The sequence below is a fragment of the Sphaerodactylus townsendi genome, linkage group LG11 (assembly GCF_021028975.2).
Source record: "Sphaerodactylus townsendi isolate TG3544 linkage group LG11, MPM_Stown_v2.3, whole genome shotgun sequence".
Taxonomy (NCBI): Eukaryota; Metazoa; Chordata; class Lepidosauria; order Squamata; family Sphaerodactylidae; genus Sphaerodactylus; species Sphaerodactylus townsendi.
The window spans coordinates 22,844,718-22,866,944 of NC_059435.1; the positions used below are offsets into that span (position 1 = coordinate 22,844,718).

General features: G+C 41.8%; 1 protein-coding gene across 1 annotated transcript in view; it reads right to left on the reverse strand.

Annotated features, from left to right (window-relative positions):
* Nucleotides 1–1,660: 1,660 nt before the first annotated feature.
* AVL9 (AVL9 cell migration associated) overlaps nt 1,661–22,227 on the reverse strand; it is a 48,426-nt gene continuing 27,859 nt past the window's right edge. The window contains exons 9-16 of the mRNA XM_048510834.1: nt 22,126–22,195; nt 19,081–19,622; nt 15,621–15,755; nt 13,977–14,196; nt 11,088–11,205; nt 9,566–9,619; nt 8,826–8,914; nt 1,661–7,628 (exon numbers count right to left, since the gene is read on the reverse strand). Coding sequence (XP_048366791.1) covers nt 7,534–7,628; nt 8,826–8,914; nt 9,566–9,619; nt 11,088–11,205; nt 13,977–14,196; nt 15,621–15,755; nt 19,081–19,622; nt 22,126–22,195 — 1,323 coding nt within the window. The 3' untranslated portion in view covers nt 1,661–7,533. The remainder of the gene's footprint in view (nt 7,629–8,825; nt 8,915–9,565; nt 9,620–11,087; nt 11,206–13,976; nt 14,197–15,620; nt 15,756–19,080; nt 19,623–22,125; nt 22,196–22,227) is intronic.

Below are 22,227 nucleotides of genomic sequence, written 5' to 3' on the forward strand. Positions count from 1 at the left end.
ATGTCAGGTAAAATGGTGGAATGGAGACTGATATACACTGTCCTGAGCTTCCTGTAGGAAAAGCAGGATCAAAATAAGACAAAAGAAATGAACCTGTTCTGCTGTTATGTCCTGGCTGCTCCCTGGACAACTAAAAAATTGTTCATTCATGTTGAAGTCAAGCGCTGTACATGAATCAATGGTGGGTACTGATTAAAGAGATCATTTCTAAGTTCTCTCATTTTTTTCTCCTATAATCACTTCTGCTTTTCTGTGTGGTCAGTTACTCGGTTGCATCAGCAGCTTAATTGGTTAATGTCTTGCCAGACAGCCTGTTGGATTTTTAGAACTCCTACAATATAGTCCAGTGTTACTCCATGTTACAATTTACAAAAGAGAGTCGCAAAGCTATGTACAACCTCTTTCAAGTTCACTAAACGTGCACAGAGGAGAAGCAGGTAGGAGAGTGCCGGCTAGTGTTTCCCACACTGCCTTGGTGAATGCTGGAAGATTTGGTGGAAGGGGTTTCCTGGTGGAGTTTGGGGTGGATGCAGCATCACTTCTGGATACCACTCTAGACCAAAGATCCCCAACATGCTGCTTGTGCGTGCCTTGGCATCCACTAAGTGTATTTAGGAAACAAAGTGGGGCCATATACGACTTTTGCCTAGCAAGGTTTCTAACTATTGTAAATTTAATTGGCTGTGCAGATTTTTAAAAATGTTGCTTTGGCAGCAGCTGTCAGCACAGCAGAAAGTTCTACACTGTGTTACTAAAGTGAAACTGAGGCAATCATTTTGTGGCTGGCTCCGCCCCCTGTGGCAGCCATTTTGTGACAGCTGTTTTGTTGTTGCACCCATCATCCTATATCAGAATTGCCACAACACAAATCCAGTGTGGAGTAGTAAGGATCCCTCCCAACTCACCCAAGTTTATATCAGGGAGGAGAGGAAGCCTCCCAGTATAACAGTCCCATTTTTCCCCAGCCCTTCACACTTACCCAAGTGTTCTGGCCCCCTTGAGGCAGACAGTGTTAGAGTCACTAGATTAGACTGAAAGGAGTCTTGTAGTATCTCCCAAAGAACTTTTAAATCTTTGGGAGTCACCCTAATATCTCAAGACATGTCTCCAATTTCTCTGCCTATGAAGTTAAAACTTGGGGTAGATTGGTCATATAGCATTTAAAAACCAAATGTTATTATCATGTAATAAATGTTTCTGGATTTAAATAATCATACCTTTTAAGTTCTAGTGGTTAATTATAGTTACTTCCTTTTTAATAGCAAATTCTAAATCCTGAATAATGTTATGGTTTCCTTGGAATGTCTTTCATTTTGATATTTTGGAATTTGTATTGTTTTATTCTGTGCTTTACTATTGATCTATGACCGTAAAGAAACACATCTGCATTGGATATTGCAATGGTATCTCCTTTCTCTATCACTAGGAATTAGTCCTATACCACTGGTGAGAGAAAGCCTGAGCTACAATATCTGTTCAGTGCGAACAAAAGCCAGGCTGAAAGCATCTTCTAATTCACTGGCTTTTTTGTGGTAAGCAAAGCCAAATCAGTTGCTAGCCTGAAGCCTGTTCCTGATTACACCCCAAGAAAAATCCCCTTGCCATATCCAACTAATAGCTGCACCTAAGAAATACTGATTCAGTGCTTAGTAACATGGTATTCAAGCAAAACAAGAACAATCTCTTTATTTTCTTTATAACAAAATATACAGCAGCATTCATAGTCTTTTGGGATACAGTAATTTCTTTGCACATTGACAGTAGGTGTGATATTTAAACTTACCAACTTAGCAGGTTGGTAGCAGCAAAGATCAGACAGAAGTAACATTCATCACAGTATGCTAAAAACAACCCATGTTTGGAAATTAGCCTTGTACTGTGTCTCTTAAATTTAGTAAGAAAATAGAAATTGGTCAGTCCCACACAAATGGGAGAAGAGAATTCAAGTCTGTATTGTATTAAGGTACATTTAATTTCATTTATTAGATTTGTTGAATGCTAGATTTTAAAGCTTTTGAGTCTCCTGTTCTCTCTGTGCATGATGTAAATATAACATTTTGTACTGAAAGCACAGTGCTTTTAACATGATCTTTTATAACACACAAGTCCGAAACGTTAAGATGAGAAGTTTGACATAATATCCATCCAAGGGCCATAACACTGCATTAAACAATGTGTTGGCATTCCAACACATTGAACAGTGTTGCCTCCTGAACTCATGCTTGCTTGTGGAGCATGATCTCTGCACAGTTGGGGGGTGTTAGTGAACTTGCTGCTTGAGATTGGTTCACATGGAGCCTGGGTTGTATTGTTTTCTACATTTAGTGTAGGGCCCCTTACACAGAGCAGGCTGCATATAATTGGTATTCCCCTAAGTGTGATCTGTTATAGTGGGCTTAGATGCACATGCTGATGTATGAAGTTAATATTCAATATTTATACAATGCTGGAGTGCTTGACGTAGTCTCTTTAATCAGGTCTTGGGTCAAATCCTTTTTGGGGGAGGTGGGAGTGTGTGCACATCACTATAGACAACCTACATGCTAGCCTGCTGTGTAAACTAGTTCTTAAAGAATGCCACCAGAAGTAGTTAGGATAAGGTTATATTGGCTTTGAAAAGTTCCCCTAAAGTAACACTAAATGAACAAGATTAGAAGCACAAGTAGAACACTTCTTATGCTATATTTTGTTCAGTTCCTAAATCAGTGAAGATGAAACCATGTTCATTGGAGATGCGTCAGACAGAGCGTCATGCAGTTCCCTCTTTTGAAAGTGAAACTTATGTTATAACATTTTTTTAAAAGGTTTTAGTAAGAGCTTTCGACTATGTCTCATATGCCCGTGGTCCACAAGACAGGTTGTAAATGGCTGGAACACAAACCGTTTCATATAACTTGATATTATTTTTCTGTAATACACATGTATGCTATTTCACAAATCCACTAATGTGGGTCTTACAAATATGTTCAGTGTATATAAGCTGTGTTGGAAGCGCTTAACTACTATTGAACACATAGCAATACAATAACAAACTCTTCTACTTATTTCTAATCAGAAGGAACGGCATTGACACATACATTATACAACTCAATACTGCTCGTTTTTGTGCTGAAACTGGCATTGTTGTTTAAGCAGTGAAATACTGAGCTTTTATTCCAAGACCGTGGTTATTATAAATGCATATACACAATAATTACTGAATTGTCATTTTAAAAATTCAGTGAGACCAAATGTACCAAAGAAATGTATGAAAGACAATGTATGTTTTGTAATTAGTGCAATAGAATTCGTGAAGAAAGGAGAAGAAAGCATCATTCATGGTCCTAACTTGGTCTTTTCAATTGAAATCACTTGGAAGTTGTGGCTCAAGATTAATGAGCTGGATACAGAGTATAAATACAAAACAGCGTGCAAAAATTTTAATAAATGGAGTGCTAACCGACGGATTTCAAATCGAAAAAGGAACACTTCAAGGATGTTCATTATCACCGCTTTTATTTATTCTTCTGTTAGAAGTGCTGGCTGTTAAGGTCAGGAAATACCTTAGAATTAAAGGATTGGAGGTGGACGAAGAAGAGTTTAAAATGAAAAGTGATGCTGATGATGCAGAGTTGACAATTTTTAAACCTTACCTTACCTATCGATGCAATCATAATAGTACAAATTGAAATTTTTTGATCTTTTTGAAGTTGTAAGATGAATTGGAAACAGACTACCGGTAAAATAGTTTAAAACATTTTAACAAAGCAGGGAGAAGACGATTTCTGAAGGGCTACAGGATGTGCAGTAGCACTGAATCCTGTTAAATACTTGGAGATAAACCTGACCAGACATTACGGGGGAAGATACAATATGAGTGAAAATACAAGAGGATCTGCAGAGATAGAGCAAACTAAAAAAAATCATAATTAGGAACAATTTCAACAATAAAAACTAAAGTACTGCCAAAATTAAATTTTCTGTTCCATACATTCCCAATCTATATACAAGACAAAACGTTGAAGGAATGGCAGAAATAAGTTGATACAGGGTGGCAAAAAGCCATGAATCCAATTTAAAGTATTACAGGATGAGATACAGGAGGACTGGCATACCAAAATTATATTACCAAGCAGCTGACCTGGTTTGGATTGTGGATTGGATCAAAAATCTGGATCAAAGAGTAATAAGGTTAGAAATGATGGATCTGAAGGTTTACATAATTATTTATGGAATAAAAATCAGTCAAAAATACAATGTAAAATAGGAGTCATGTAATTAGTTTACTCAGAATCTGGCAATCTACCCAAAGAAAAGTTAGTCTTCCAGTATCCCCGTAACATCCCCAATAGGAGCATATTATGATAAAGTGTGAGAAAAAATAATGATTTCATAATACATGGAGATATGATGAACTCTCAAGGAGAAATGAAGTCTTGGCAAAAGAGGAAGGATGAAAACAAAAAATTACAATAGCTACTATATTTTCAACTGGCTCCAAAGATTGAAAAAGGCATTCAGACCGCAAGAGACATAATAAGGGAGTTGACTGAATCTGAAAAGGCGAATAACACAGCCAACAGAACGATTAGGATGAATTTCTAAGCTTGTCACTTCAATTTGATACAGAAACAAGTTAAAACAACTATAGTTAGATGGGTGCAAAATATTGAGACAGAAATGTCTCTTCAACAATGGGAAACCTTGTGGACAATATATATAAAATTTACAGCCAAACATTAATAGAAAACTAGTATAAAAATTTTTATAGGTGGTACATTACTCCAAAGGATACTGAAAAGATGGACAAGACCTACAAAAGGAAGTGTTGGACAGTACTCTTTATCAAATGTGGTAGAAGTGCAAAGACAAAAAATGTTATGTTGGTAATTCCATGCTGAAATCCAGAAAACTTAAAAAAAAACCCATCAATTTACGATGGAAGCCAAGAGCATGCTGTTGGGCCATATGCCCAAAAATGGGGAAAAAATTGGAAGAATTGTTCAGATATATGATAATGACAACCAGTTATATTTGGAACAACATGGAAAGCAGATGAGTATCCATGTAGGAAAGAGTAGAAAAAACCCATTCTAGCAGAATGTGCAGTAATGGCAAAATTAAGGAACTAGGTGAATAAAAGACCAGAGTTTGAAGACAAATTGAAAACTTACTACTTATATTATTCTAAAAAGAACGAGAGAAGAGAGAGTTGTGGAAGTGAGGTATATGAATTATCAATAATTCTCGTTATATTGTATTGAAAAAAAATGTTAAGGGGGGAATATTTAAATATCTCATGGATTGATGATAATAAAATGTGAACTCAATTTTCAATACTAGAAGTTTATAATGGTAATCACTTCTGCAATTTTTTTCTATTCTATTTAATTACCATTCGTGTTATAATATTGTCCAGCATTATTATTGGGTTTATGAAGTACGGTATAGGGAAAGAATTTTTTACTATAATTATTATGATCATTTAATTATCATTATTTACTTTTCATAATTGTTGCCATCATAATTTACTGTTTTCTATATCATTGTTAAATTTATGTATACTTTCTCTTCCCTTTTTCTTCTGATATAATGGCAATTGTGTTTGAGGATTCTGCAGCTTAATCTTTCTGAAATATAGCTCTATGAAAGGTGGCAGGATATGATGGTACAAGGTCTAGTTTATTCTGCCATGGCATACCCAGGTCTTTCCAAATTTCAGTAAAAGGGTCGTACCTGTGCATTAGAACCCCAAGGCCAACATATACTAGGTAAACACAGGTAGTATCTGTAGTGTAAGATCTGAACCTTGGGGCAGAGGCTCATTTGAGTTGTTTATGTTGTTAGCACCTTCACTGTTTTTATACATTTGAAGAATACAAGATGTGTCCAGGCTCAGCAGTTTGGGGGAAGAGGCCTGAAGTTACCAATTATAGTCAAAACTGTTTGCATGAAGCTATTTGAAATGCAGACTTGCAGAGTGTTGTACCTACAGCAAGTGAACACACACTCATGTACCAAGGTCACATTTCATGGTTTGCCGTCTGTATTTGTCAGTGTGCCCCAACTTATTTCTAGTCTTTGTTTTGTATAAAATAGTTATACAGTGGATTCTAATTCATCCTGTGGTATACGAAAATTGCATAAAGTGATCTGACTACATCTATAAAAGTCACCTTCTAATATAATCACAAACTAGGGTTTTGTAGAAGTAGGTCGAAGCCCAGAGTTGGAATTGTTCTCTATCACAAGCAGGCCCAAGATGTTTATTAGTACCATATGAGTATTCAATTTTCAAGAAGAAATCCAGAAATCGTTGGGCGACACTACTACAGAAGACTTCTTGCCCATTTGGCTTGTTCGAGGTTTGAAAGTGAGGTTAGTCAAGGAAGAAATGTGAAAGTTGCTTTTGCATTTAAATTTTAAAAGAGAATGTGTGTGGGGGGGTGGGGGGGATGGGTGAACACCCTTAGCAGTCTTTATTCTCCTTGGGTAAATAATAGTCATGCAGTAATATGCCATGTCTGCTACAAACTGAGTTGTTAGCACACACATGCGATCTTGTGTACGCTTCTGTCTGCAACTACAGGAACTTGCTAGTTCACACATTGAACTAAAGAATTCTATAGCAGCTATGAACAAAGAGAGCAAGCAGGAAAATTTCTGACTCCCCTGCAGAGCCCAACTTTACTAGAGAGGTAGGTACTTATAGGTATTCACGGGGGAAAGGTTAACACCGATTGGAGATGCACAGAAGAAGGGAAAAGGAACAAGAAATTAAACAGTTTCCCCAGTCATTGGACAAAAAAAAAAGCTAAGATCATATATATACATCATTAACAGAATGGGGACTTTTAATTGAGCAAACATGGTTTCTCCAAGAAGCAGCTCTTACAAACAAAGCACAGGCGCTCTTAGACTATGAGAGTTCGGTATTTCAGCCAGCTTTTCAGACCATTCTAAATTTAAACTCTTAAATAAGGCTGGGGAAAAGCATTACTGCCTGTGTTTTTAAAAGATAAAAAGGACGCCATTATCCATCAAAAACTATTCATTTGTTTCACTTTGTACCGCATGCAGGTACTCAATCCTATGCATGGGTTTATGGAAGTATATTCCATTGAAATGGAAGGAAATAATTTCTCCATACAGGATCCGAGGTGGAGGAGAGTTTAATCTTGTGGTCAAAATGTTAGCTGTACAGGCAAGTTTTGTGTTCCAACCTTAAATATGATTCGGTGGATGCAAAAAGAAAAAAAACCCCAACAGATCTAGAGGAAGGGATTTTAAAATATAGCAAGATTTACATAAAACTCTTCACCATCCACAGAACAGCATATATTGGAAAATAAAGCCTGTCCTACATGAATAGTCTACGAAGGTTCAGATTTAAACACAACAAGGCATTAAATGCAAATGACATCCTAACAAACAGCTTGAAAAGGCCATTCTTTATCTTCATGATGCTTCAAACCATCTGTACGGGTTTGTTCAACAAACTATTTGTGTACTCTTCCAAAACAAAGCACAAGGAATTGGTCCAACCCAGAACAGCTACTCTCCAAGGCTCTGGGGTGATTGGGTGAGAGTAGAAAGCCAGGCGGACATGGCTGACTTCGCAGATGTGAAGGCCCCTCCGACTGACTGCCCTGTATTCAAAACAAAACCAGATTTGGAGGAAGGAGTGGGGGGAGAAAAAGAAACAGATTATTTTTGCCGATGCTGAAGAGTCAAAACTCAAATTTTACTTTGAAAGATATTTCAAGGCTTGTAGCCTGATCATTTTTCTGCACACATTACACCCCATCTCTTGGACTCTGGCAGAATAATCCCCCTGTTTAAAACAAGACTAGAAATCAGATCTAATCTACTTTGTGTAATCTAATCCAATCCTTCATAAACAGCCAGCTCAGAACAGTAAAATCCCATTGCTGGGGTGACAAAGTTTCTGGCAAACGTCTATAAAGTTAAGTCCTTTCAATATATTGTCTTTTAAAAATTATTATATTGTTCATTATTTAATTGCTATGTTTATATTTTAGTAAGAATGCCATGTTCTATGTTTTGACTTCTTGTTGACATGCCAATGAAGGTGGTTGTTAGTAAAGTCTTGCTTCTCAAGCTGATAGAGATTGTGGCAAGGCTGTTGTGGAGAAAGAACCACTAAAGTTGCACAGAGAAGCTGTTGTGAAGAGGAGACCGCTGATGTCAGGAGCAGTAGTGGAACACCAGAGAAGACGAGTCTCCCTTTGGGTCAAAGTCAGCATCAAACAGATCAGGACTTTGATGCTCTGGTTGAGTTGGATCCAGCCAGCCTCTCAACACATAGGGTGGAGGTGCCAAAAAAGATGTCTGGAGACCATGGCCCCAACATGGACAAAAACTATATGGGATGGGAGCTGAGAAGAGGAAAACTAAGCAACACTGAGTAAAAATGCTGCCTGTATCCAACCACTTGTGCTCATCCAGCCAATTGTTTTGCAAACTCCATATTAATCTTGGTGGGCTGTAGAAAGGAGGCACCAGAATTATGCATCTCATCTTCTTGCACCTGCAAGCTCTTCCTTTGATGGATGAGATGGAGGATAAAGTCAAGGTTCCTGGTTTGCTTGTTCACTGTGTAGTGGCTCAGCTGCCTTCCAAATATCTCTTTACGGCGCCAAAGATGTAACTATAGATGGCTAGAAGCAGTCTCGCAGGCCTTGGGAAACTAACAACTCCCACCACAAAGGATGTATGCATCTGCATTTTGCACCTTGCTCTCCTTTGTCTTTTCCTGCCCAGTGGTACAACCTCTTCCCCCTCCTATATGTCTGCAGCTAACATCATATACTGGGGCTCCTTACCTACAGCTCTTCCTGTCTGTACAACGTTCCGACTGGTAGTCGCCATGGCATTGCCTATCTTCTTACCCCGTTCACTATTCTGCACAGAACTAATGAAGAGGAAAACACAGTATCATACAAAATGTCTTGGGAATCAGTATGTAGAGTTAATGTTATCAGTTAAGGAGATTAAGTAAGTAACTAGCGGTCTAGAGATCTTGAAAAAGATGTAAGGTTTTTAGAATGTTGGCATCAGAATTAGAGTCATTCTTGCATTTTGTCTACAGCACTCACATTCCCCTGCAACAGAGGTGGTGAACTTTTTGGGATCGGTGTGTCAAAAATTTGGAAAATGCCTAACTTGACTCTGCTGGCATGTCACCTCCCCACCCCCAACAATTTTTCACATTTTCATTTATTTTTTAAAAAACTCCGTCCAAACATATGTAGTGCTGTGTATTATATAAAGAAACATCAAATAATTACAAGTATGAGTCAAATTTAGATAGGGAGAATAGTTGTTGTTGGGGTTGGGTGAATGCTGGCATGTCACCCAAAACATCATGGAGTGTCACCTTGGACACTCATGTTATATTTTCGCCATCACTGCCCTAGAGCATAGGTGTCAAACTCGTGGACTTCCAGATGTTATGGACTACAGTTCCCATCATCCCCTGCCAGCATAAGACCCAACTGAAAGTAAGTGGCTGCCCACAAATTTAATAAAGCACTATACAAGCATAGTTAGAGATTGTACTTACTGTGATAATCTTAATTTTACATCTGAAACTGAATATTGACCTTGGAATGGGTGACTGGAAAGCGTTTTGGGGTGGACGAGGATGGGAAAGGAAAAAATAAGGGAGAAAATAGGGTAAGAATTTCAAATGTTTCTTTTTCAACTATAACAATAAGCCCACCATTCTCTCAGACCGGAAATATGCGGACAAAATGTGGGCAGGCAACTTCTAAAAACTACAGTGTACAATACTGGGCTTATTGCTTCTTAAAAATGCAAGATCCTAGCCTCAGAAACTGTGACATGTATAAGCAGTGACATTTAAGAACCCATCATGTGCGTCTTAAAGTCTAGTTTCCCTCAGCAACCAGTGGGCCCCAGAGGTCTCCCAGAACTGCAGTTCATCTCCAAATGACAGATATAATTTCTGCTTTGGAGGGTGGATTCTGGCATTTTGTTGTGATCCCTCCCCAAGTTCTGCAGCTTCCCTCCCATCTCAAAAAATTTCCCAACCCGGAGTTCAAAATCCTAGCTGTAACCCACACATGGTCTCTAGGCAATCCACACCTTCTTGCCCCCCTTCTTTAACATGGTACATTTCCTGTTTTGAGTGAGTCTGGAGAAGAATATCATATATATATTCACAACTCTTCATATTCATTGCATTCCCCTTCTGCTGCCTGGGCAAGTCCCCCCAGTTTTCTTCCTTGGTCAGGTGATCCCAACCCAACAGGGATCATTTACTTGAGACATGGATGTTGCACCATTTATTAGACTTGGCAATCTGCAAACGCCTTTGAGGGCAAATTAAGGTCATATAGTAATTCCTTTACATTAATTAATTTACTGTGGCCAAGAATACTTGGTTCACAATCTCTCTCCTCCTTTCTTAGACTTAACGGATGCGGCCACACTGATACATGCTTCTGAATCCTCGAAGTTGGATTACTGCTCCATTTGGGGCTGACCTTGAAGACAACACAGAGATTGTGTCTGGTCCAGAATGTGGCAGCCCGATCATTTATCAGCCAGGCCTTGGCAGGATACGAAGTGCAGGCGAATTGGGGGTGGGGGTATTTGGGATTTTCATTTGGTTTAAATTTAACATTTTAACAGCTACTCAAAAGCAAGTCTTGAGCCAAGAGGGAAAGTGGGGTGTAAAGATTATGATGAAATAAATACTAGTCGAATCTAGCCACTCAGGAACTACTTCCCTACAATTCTTTCATGGTTGAAGAAGATGGACTTTGTCAGGACTACGTTTCCCAGAATCCACCAGTTCCTGCCAATTCTCGGCGGCAGGAGAAAGAACCAATTGCAGCCATGACTGCCCGTTCAAATACTCCATAAATAATGGAACTGAGGGCAAGAACCCTCAGTTCCAGCACCCTGTAGTTAGGGCGACACAATTCAATAAAATTTGTTCCTTTCCTAAAGTCGACTTTGTGTGAGTGTGTTCAGCCTTACAGACTTTTGACACTGATGTCCATTATTGTGAAGTAATTGGTTCAATTGTAAACACACACAAAATCTTTGTTTCTTACCTAGAATTTACCTCTGCAAGAGCTGGGTGTTTATTGCTGTTCCACACTCTGTAATTATGTGTATTCCTCCAAGCTGCTACAAAGGCCGTTCCAAAATCTGACAGTATTTTCTCATTGTCTAATAAATAAAATAGACATGCTAAGTAGTCCCTTCAAATGCTCAGTATGAATTTCCATGTACTCAAGAAAAGATCCACAAAAAGTACTGTGTTTTTTGGGAATAGTATGTAACAAAAAAGAACAACTGTGGTACCTAGGTTATCCAAAGCACATAGATGCGTACACAGGTATGCAAAATACTTAGTCTCAAACTTCCTGAAACAAATACCCCAAAAGTTTCACATGCGAGTAGATGTCCGTCAAATGGGAGGCTATGTTTCAAAGCTATGCCATGTTTATATAAGATATCTCTATGAAAGGTGTACCATGATCTACTAGGAAGCAGACTACGTGGACTGAAGAAATGGGAAATAGTACCACGTAACGAGCAAGATAACCAGGCGGCTCGTCATTATTTCTGATGAACCGTATCACATATTTTTGTGCATCTACTCACATGTAAATGTTTTTGTGCATTTGTTTCAGGGGAGGTTGAGATTAAATATTTTGCATATATGTGCATGTATTTTGGGTAGTCTACATACCACAGTTATTCCTCTTCGTTAGATGGTTTTGCCCCTGTTGTACCTGTTGTTATTTTTAGTGTATGGGAATACCGTACATAAAACAGATAATGGTGCACAGCAACAGTTCCACAAGGGCAAATGCTAACTGAATGAGATTGAATATTCAATCTCTGTTGCTTTTTCCCAGATGCAGATATGCATGGGCTCTCTGTGTGTGAGCCTTCTTCCTTAGTTTACATAACAATTTATTGAGGGCAAGATATCTGCGCATGTATATGAATACAAATAAATTAACACTGACCCCTTTCATTTAAGCCCATCCTTTGCTTGAGCCAATACCTCTAGGAAAATGTACATGGATATAACAAATGAAAGTAAGCTCACTTTAGAGCAAGTGGACCAGTTTTGTTAGCAAGACTTAGATCCCTTCCACACATGCAGAATAATGCACCTTCAATCCACTTTCACAATTGTTTGAAAGTGGATTTTGCTAGTTCACACAGTAAAATCCAGCTTCAAAATGAATTGAAAATGGATTGACAGCGCATTATTCTGCATGTGTGGAAGGGGTCACAGAACTGCCACCTGCTCCTCAGAAAATTCATGACAATTTAAACATCTGAATGAACAGGAATCCTGCCATGCTGTTTAGAACTAATATTCTATTGCCAAAAAGTGAAATATTAATGAATATAAAAACCTTTAATTTATAGAATCAATGAGAAATGGCAACACACTTTTAAAAAACTGGGTCACTGATCACATGGGACACCAAAATGCAGCAAAACAGCCTGGGAAGAGACAAGGCCCTGGAGCGAAAACAAATTATCAGGTCCGCTGCACTTGGAGAGACAGGACAGTTTCTTCTCGTGCATCTGGCTGAAGCCCGGGCCCTCCCTCACTCCATTGGACTTTGTAAACAGAGCTCAGAGCCATAAGCTCAAAACTCTACATTAGGGAAATCCAGGTTCTTTAATCAGGAAGAAATGCTCATCACAGTTTCACAGATAGATAGTGAGCTTGTACAGTGCTAGATCCTCCTTGATCTGAATTGCAAATGCCTTAGCAGACCAAGTGCTCAGGAGCAGCAGCAGCAGCAGCAGGCCACTGCTTTGAGATCCTGCATGTGAGCTCCCAAAGGCACCTGGTGAGCCACTGCGAGTAGCCCACCATCAGACTCTGGTCTGATCCAGCAGGCTCTTTCTTATGTTCTTAGAGCTTGAGCAAAAAATAAAAAGAAGTCCCTGGCTGGATTCTTACTCTCCATCATGAAGTACTTAAAAAAATTTAGATGGAAAGGAGTGGGGAAGAGGACTATCATATACACCTCCCCTGAGCTCCCTGGAGAAAGGATGAGCTAAACATACAATTGAAAATACACACAACTAAACAGACAGGAGCTCTTCTGTAGGCTACTCCCTCAGGTTCACCACCCCCACCTACAACAGGCTAATAAGATGGCTCATGCTTTGAGCACACTGCAGCAGAGAAATGATGAGATACTGTTATTATAATCAAGTATTAGCAAAGAATTTGTAAAACATTTTGGTAAGTGCCAGGGTAGCAGATGGCAGAGCAGAGACAAATCACACTATATGGGCAAGCCCCCCCCCCCCTTACACACACAATCCACCAGCTTTCACACACACAGCTCTAACCTTGCACACAAGACATTTGTGCTGTCAAAAAAAAAGACTTTTTCAAGAAGAAGAAGAAGAGGAGGAGGAGGAGTCGTTTGGATTTATATCCCCCCTTTCTCTCCTGTAGGAGACTCAAAGGGGCTTACAATCTCCTTGCCCATCCCCCCTCACAACAAACACCCTGTGAGGTGGGTGGGGCTGAGAGAGCTCTGAAAAGCTATGACTAGCCCAAGGTCACCCAGCTGGCATGTGTGGGAGTGTACAGGCTAATCTGAATTCCCCAGATAAGCCTCCACAGCTCAGTTGGCAGAGCGGGGAATCAAACCCGGTTCCTCCAGATTAGAATGCACCTGCTCTTAACCACTATGCCACTGCTGGGAGACAAACAGTTCAGCAGATATTATACTTGGACAGAAAACTGGCAGACACTGCCTGGGTGGGGAACCCCAAAAGCCCCATTTTTTAACATGTGGCAGAGGTGACATCTGTGTGTGTATCAGACCTGATGCTCCTCCCTCAATTTTCCTTTTTTCTCCTCCTGATTAGACTCCCGATATGTGTTATGTAATATAAATAAAACATTTAAAGGAATAATAAAGAGAAACAATGGTAGCGGAGCTCACCTGGCTGAAGCGTAGCTGCTAGCAATGCATGGAGGTAGGAGCCGAACTGAGCCCGGATCCACTCGTCACCTCCTTCCCAGCCAGTGCCGTCCAGGAATACGTCATCCCTGTTCTCCGTCACGTGCTTCACCAGGTAATCTGCAAACCTCAGGTCAGCCGTGGTGGGATTCAGAACCTTCCTGAGCTCTGGGTCATGGATTTGGACAAGAGCATCTTCAATCTGTTGGGATTGGGCCCACGTGTAAAAACAGTCCAGAATGAAAGCAAAACAGAGACATCTTTTAAGGAGAGCAATGCATTTCCATTGTACAATAAACTGTAGCCAGTGTGATATAGTGGTTAAGAGCAGGTGGATTCTAATCTGGAGAACAGGGTTTGATTCCCCACTTCTCCACCCTGAGCGGCAGAGGCTTATCTGGTGAACCAGATGTGTTTCCGTACTCCTACATTCCTGCTGGGTGACCTTGGGCTAGTCACAGTTCTTCGGAACTCTCTCAGCCCCACCTGCCTCACAAGGTGTCTGTTGTGGGGAGAGGAAGGGGAAGGAGCTTGTAAACCACCTTGAGTCGCCTTACAGGAGAGAAGGGTGGTGTATAAATCCAAACTCTTCTTCTTCTATAACATTTGGAGATGCATGCACACTCTGCCCACCCATAAGGCAAAGGGGGAGGGTAGCTTATTGAATAAGATTGTGTACATTGTCACTCTTAATCATCAGCTGACTCTCTACAGCCCCGCTCACCAATCATATATTTATGATTCAGAGGATCTGATGCCAGCCACAGATGTAGGCGAAATGTCAGGAGAGAATGCTGCTAGAACATGGCCATACAGCCCGGAAACAACACAGCATCCCAATCATATATTTCCTTCTAGTATGGACCATACAGGCAGATGTGAGGGTGATGGCCCAGCTGGTCAAAGCTCTGATGTTGAAGAGATGCTCCATGCAAGATGGAAATGAACTATTCTATACTTTATGATATGAAAGGGCAGAAGGCTGTTTCAAGCAACAATGCAACTCCCGTGTGGGAGCCACAATGCGTAAGTCAGCTTGTGCAAACGCAAAGCCTCATTCGTTTTACTCTGGCATTTGAAAAAAAATGCCCTTGTGAAGCCTGCAAATAACTTTTCTGGCCAGCTTGATGCCTACTAATAGGAAACTAAACTGGATTTTGTTTTATTAGAAATCTTCTAGCTGAAAAACATTTGAATCATTTCAAAACATATAGAGAAGAAGAGTTTGGATTTATACCCCACCTTTCTCTCCTGAAAGAAGACTCAAGGTGGCCTACAAGCTCCTTTCCCTTCCTCTCCCCCAACAGACACCTTGTGAGGTAGGCGGGGCTGAGAGAGTTCTGAAGAACTGTGACTAGCCCAAGGTCACCCAGCAGGAATGTAGGAGTGCGGAAATACATCTGGTTCACCAGATAAGCCTCCGCCACTCAGGTGGAGCAGTGGGGAATCAAACACAGTTCTCCAGATTCGAATTTGCCTGCTCTTAACCACTACACCACGCTGGCTCTCCTGCTTTCCTGCATTAGCTTCTTATTGCCCCTTGCACATAACTTGGCCTCACTGCTCAGCATGCTCCATGTGCAATTAACAGGGCTTTCAGAAGCTGTACAGGGAACGAATGTGTACCTCTACAATGGCATCACTTAGATGCTTCTGCTGGCGGAAGAGGATGTTGGTAGCTCCCGCAACAAAGCCACGAATGGTTACATCAGAGAGGAGATGGTGTTGCTGCAGTGCCATGTATGGTAAGCAAAGATATCCCTGGAACAGAAAAGAGAAGTCATTAACTGCAAAGGAAAAACAAAAGACTTAATGGGGAAAGAGATGCCATGACCTTAGATGACATACTAAGCAACTAGATGAATCACCTCCACTGAGGAATTCATGTTTACAGTTACTACGGTGGAATAGTGTAGGATGATTTTCAAGGATGATTTGATTTCCCTGTCCCCAAACCTGGGACCCTGGAATAAATGTTCCGATTGTTTGACTGAGTCTGGGTTTGGACTTTCAGACAACAGTGGAACACACTCATAAAAGTAACAGGTTTTATTGAGAAGATTAAGGAAGAGGTCCAAGCTTAAGCATAAGACAAAGAATAAGCAAGTACAATATAACAAGTCTAGCTCGTAATATACACTGACAGACATGAAGGCAAGCAGGTTAGAATGTCTTCAAATCAGCTTCAGAAACAAAGCAACAGGTAAGAGATGCAGCAAGATGGTCCCTGACCCATGACTGGTCCTGATGGTATTATTGGACCATATGCTGAATGGTCCAGAAAACTGGACTACTGACCAATCAATAATATGATTCCAAAGGTGATTCTCAAAGCAGGATTCCCCCCTCCCATCTGACATCAATGACAGCAGTTAAGTCAGACTGCTTTGAAATGCAAATGCTCTCAAACTCTTCATCTTATCTTGGGAACCGCAGAAGAGTGGTAAGCGTTTCTTACGGAGCTCTCCCCCTGTTATTCTTTAATAATTGGATGACACATCAGGAAACAGGCTATGGTTTTCATTTATGACATGGCCAGTCGTTGATGCTTAGAAACTGTCAGGTTTATTGGTAAGAGGTAACCCTATCTCTTGACATCAGGTCTTAGTGATGATCCAGATGCAATGCCCAAGCTGATTTGTAACCACGTGGTCGATGCCTGTGCTCCAATTAAATCCCAGCTGCCTGGTGACATCTGCCATAGTACAGTTTGCCGTCAGAGTTGGGTTTGCACTCCCCATCCAAAACTGGATTGAAACTGTCTCCAAATTGAGTTTTGCAATCTCAGTTTAGGAAGGAAGACTGTTCTTTGCTGCTTCGGATGTAACAGCAAACTGCGCTTTGCAGCTGAACTCACTAATTGACTATGTGGAATACACAAACATAGGGCTCATTCATGTAGCCTGAAGAGCAGAACGGCACTACATCTGAACCATCTCTTCATTTAAACCCAGGCGGTTTGTCTTATAGAACATAACTTGGAGGTACCCAATGCCCATAGGAACAAAACTGTCTAACTGTAAGCCCAGCTACCATTGTGTCTGGAAATTGAACAAAAGGCTGAAAGAGATAGATGTGTAAGTATTGTACAGACAGGATATAACAAAAACCCTCTGCTTTTTAAAGCAGGAAGTTTTTTACAGGGAGATGTGACCACTCCCTGTAATTCCTCTGTGGTTATTCACTTTTACAAGTGTTTCCCTCCTTTCCATAAATGTATACAGAGAAATTCAGCTGCAGACAACTCCCTCAAAGCATGTGTGTGTGTGGGTGTGGGGGGTGTTATCAAAGCAAGAAGCCACAGAAGAATGAAAAGGAAGTCACTTTTATAGTGGATGCAGGGGTCATCCCATAAGCTTTACTGAATAACTTTTATCAAAGAGAAATCCACACCGTTACTAACAGATGCCTCTACACTTTTTAGTTAGAATTTCACAAGGAGAAGATTACAGAGCAAGCGGCTGTACTTTCTGTGCTTCCCATTTTCTGTTCTTATGCCACCAATTATGTCAGGAAAGGTTAGAGTTGGAGTGTGTTTTTTTAAAAGCCTTTGAACAAAGTACTTTTTATGTAGATTACACCCAGATTTCAAAGGATAGGACTGGAGGCATAATAAGCTGAAAATTATAAATTGCATAAGTAATGCCAGTCCAGTTCCAGCTGCTGTCCCATAAAAACTGTGGCATTTAAAGCAAAACGGGCTGCAAGTGCACAGAGCAAAACCAGAATGAAAGGGAGCCTGTGGCAGAACGCCCGGCTGTCAGGAAACAAAGGCAAGCGTTCCTGTAACACAAAGTCTGGGAACCACCAGCAGACTGCCTCCAGCGTGACCCTTCAGCACAGATGGCTTTAAAAAGAATCACCGAAATTCATTCACAGTTACCCGAAGGGCGATTGTTTAGCCACAGGGATCAAAAGGAGGGAGGAGTTTTCCATGTTCAAGAGGCTTCTGCATTCTTTCAGAGCAATGGTTTGTGGCTTTTCATCTCAGGGATTTGTGTGTTGACAATGCAACTCCCGTGCCGTGAGACTTCCGAGGGTATTGCATGTGGCTCGTACCAGAAACCAATGAAGCCAGGTGAGTGCTGTGCCCTATCGCCACCAAAGGGTCACTGACCAATAGAGGGCATTGCCTCTTTGACTGGTGTGAGATCTGCCTGGGATGTGAACTGTACACACGTCCAAGCGTTCCCACTGGTGGCACAGGGATTCTGGGAGCAGTCTCTCAGATCACTTGCCCCATCCCCATTTACTTTCATTGACAGATAAGAGGTCTCCATTGGACAGGTTTCCCATAGGACCCCAAAGACTTGGACATTGGCATCCCCAGCTGCTCAGCTTATGCACCACACAGTTCCAAAGACAGCACACACATTCATCTTCATTTCCACCCTGCCAAGCTGGCAACACGATTGTTTTTCCAAAATGCGTGTGGTGCTTTGAATAAACCCCCTTGTCCCGTGGTGGCGAACCTTTGGCACTCCAGATGTTATGGACTACAATTCCCATCAGCCCCTGCCAGCATGGCCAGTTGGCCCTGCTGGCAAGGGCTGATGGGAATTGTAGTCAATAACATCTGGAGTGCCAAAGGTTCGCCACCACTGCCCTAGTTTATCCTGCTACAACTGTGTTAAATATACTTTTGGCACTCAAAGGTTATTAAGATCTAGATCTGTAGCATTCATTGACCTAAAAAGTTAGAAGTAGCCCCCTGTATAAGCATGGAGTCATTACTGACCCGTGGGGTGGCACCTCATCACAACGCTTATTAGGCAGACTATGTTTTGGGGTGGTTTGCCAATGCCTTCCCCAGTCATCTACACTTTAACCTCAGGAAGCTGGGTTCTCGTTGACTGACCTCAGAAGATGGAAGGATGAGTAAATCTTGAGCTGGTTACCTGAAACAGACTTCCGTTGGGATCGAACTCAGGTCGTGAGCAGTGCTTTGACTGCCATACTTCAGCTTACCACTCTATACCATAGGTCTCCTCACTGGCCTAAACCATGACCTTTTAAAACAGCACTGCATAGGAGACTGCACCTCACCTTAAGAAGAAACGCTGTAAAATTTTGATGACTCTCTTACCTTGGTAAAGATAGCTAAAGGCATGCCATACTGGTCTTCTTCTAACCCAGATATAAGTCCAGGAATGAACACTGTCCGCCCAGTCTTTGCTTGGGGCTGCATGGTAATCGGAATGCTCCCAGAGACCACCAATTCCTTTGGAAGGATTTCAGGCTGCCCTGACATCACAGAAGGTTCATGTTCTCCTTTTGAATTGGGGTCCTCCAGGACGTTTGGATCTAAGGTTTCCCAGTCGCTCTCAGAGGACTCTGGAGAAGTGTGAGAAGGAGGTTTCAAATGCTGTCCCATGTCATTAGAAGCTTTATTGGCGTAATCCTCAGTCTCGAATAGAGGCATATCCACCTTCTGGGTCGCAAGTTCTTGGTTTCCCAACAAAACCTGGCTTTCCTCAGCACTTCCCTGGTTAGTACTGAAAAGCTCCGCAGCAGACAGTGAAACATAATCCTCGACTGGGAGAGCAATTCCCTGGTTGGCGGCATCATCAGAAACGCTCTTTCTTGGCCGGTACTGTGAACAGTCAATAAGGCCGTGGTCTATCATACCTGGAACCAAAGGTACACAAATCAAATTCGCTGACAGTGCAGCAGAATGTGAATTTAAAGAGAGTAACACAACATATTGGATAATATATTGAGATTTGGACTGTGGTGCTATTAATTAAAATGCTGTACACAAGTGGCTGTTAAGTGGGGGAGAGAGACTATATTTTCATACTCTTTTTTGTACGACAGGGACCCAAAGCAGCTCACATTATTCTCCCATCCTCCATTTTATTCTCACAACAGCCCTGTGAGATTGGGTAGGCTGACAGGATGTGGTCACCTAGCAAGCCTCCATAGCAGAGTGGGAATTTGAACCCAGGTCTCCCAAATGCTACGCCCAAATTCTAACCATGATACCACACTTGCTGTCTCACAAAGAGAGGGCATCTGTCTCTTTACAGCTATGAAGAACAATTACGTGGGAAATGGTTTTGACTGAAACGGAACAGGACAGTGCAGTTTCCCTTCTTCCCTAATGCCACAGTTGCAGCCTCAGACGTTGCTTAAAGCATTTCCTTCACAGATTCTGTAGCCGTTTCCGCACAGCCACGCTGCGGGGGTGCATCGGCATAAACGACCCCGATGCACCCCCCCGTGACCGTTCACATGGATGGTCCCGGTAGGGGTGGGGAAGACAGCGCAGCCTGCGCTGTCCCCCAAATGCCTTACCGTCCCCTTTGGCCTTCCGGCGCGTTGCACAGGCCAGGGGACACACACCCTCTGCCCTGCGCGACAGCTCTGGAGTCGGGGGTGGGGGATGGTGCCTTCCAGCCGCTGCCATTTGCATGGCAGCGGTTGGAAGACACTGCTTCCGAAAAACCTCGCTCAGGGAGCGAGTTTTGAAAGCAGCGTCTTTGCGCTGCTGGGGGGGAGCGAATGCGGCACTGTTTTTGCTGTCCCTAGGATGCTGTTTATGCCCCTTGCAGAAAGGGCCTTAGTGGCCAATTACCCACAGGGCAGCTGCTGCGTGCAGACAGCTGGACAGCATCAGGGCAAGAAATCTTGTCCCGACACGCTTCCTTCCTGCAGCGTGCTGAGAGAGGAAGCATGTCGGGGCAAGATTTCTTGTCCTGCTTCCTCTTGCCCCACCTGTACATCTTGCTTTTTCCATGGAAAGTGAGAGCTGGCGTGACTTTTACACCACAGCAGGTCAAGGGCAAGGCACAGCTGGTCGTGGCCAGTGTAATAAGTACTTTGGTCCTCGGCCTTCGGCTTGCACGCAACATTGCCTCTAAGTCACTGATTCCCAGCTATATTTTACTGAAGCAGTTGAGAAAGTCACGAGAGTTGGACTTCCCTAAATGAGAGCTATGCAAACATGACTCCCTATTTAGACAGGGTCTGAGAAACGTTACTCGCAGGCACGTCACCTCACCAATCCCCTTTTCTGTTAGCTAGCCACATTACCTGGAGTTGCCTTGCTGTTTCGGCAGAAATCTTTCTGGAGAAGCAGAGGGATTTTTCCAGAAAGAGTCTTTCTTAATACTCTAGTAACTCCACTGTTGCCAAAAAATCCCCAAGGAAGCAATGCAGCCCCTACAGCAAGTGCAAAGGACTCTCCTCTTGACCACACAAAGGCCCCTTCCGCACACGCAAAATAATGCATTTTCAAACCACTTTCACAACTGTTTGCAAGTGGATTTTGCCATTCCGCACAGCTTCAAAGAGCACTGAAAGCAGTTTGAAAGTGCATTATTCTGCATGTGCGAAATGAGCCAAACTGTTACTCTACAACAGGAACGGATTAGTTGGACTGAAATACCTAAGATGATCAAAGTAGCCATGAGAGGCCCCACCTGGAAAATTCAGCCGAGGAGGATGTAATTAATTTTTTGACACTCCTAAAAGTTAAACAATTAGCAATCACAAATGGACTAGAAGATCCATGGCAAGGGGAGGGGCAGCATACCAAATCTAACAAATAAATAAAACTTCTGGGAATAAAGGACTCCTCTATTATCCAAACTCTGCCTCTCTGCCCAGAACAGGGCCCTCATGGCAACAAATCTGAGTGCCTCAGTGATAATTCTATCTCCCAGCATTGTGCCAGTTACAGCACCGGAAATTTAAAGGATTATGAGAAAGAAATCAACCTTCCCCCCCTCCCCGCCCCCACAAGAACCAAACCCCTCCTTCCACGGAACCTCTTGTACAAATGGTTGTTTATCACAACCTAAAAGGAGACCTGGACAAAACCTCAGACGACTGACAACTAAAGCTAGCATTATGGACTCTGGGAGGATGGTACAATACAGCTCTGAATTTTTAAGTTTTTTGTGTAATTTTAATATTTTATTTTTACAGGAAACTTGTGTTCCCTGTAAAATAATCCATGGTTTTGTTAAGTGTCTGAACTGAGCCATTTTGTATTTCTGATTCTGCTGGAGTGGTGTGTGTGTTTTCTAAAGGAAGCAGCCCTTGGAAACAGCCTCATCTGCTATTGAACCAAATAAATGGAATAAGAGCAGAAGAAAGTACAATAGTGGGAGAAAAATGTTCTCACCAGGAAAAAGTGATAACACAGTCAGCAGTGCTCCCACCAGCCTATTCACTGGCGAGATATAAAACAAAACCTGAAAGAAAAAAAATGATAGTGTTAACATTG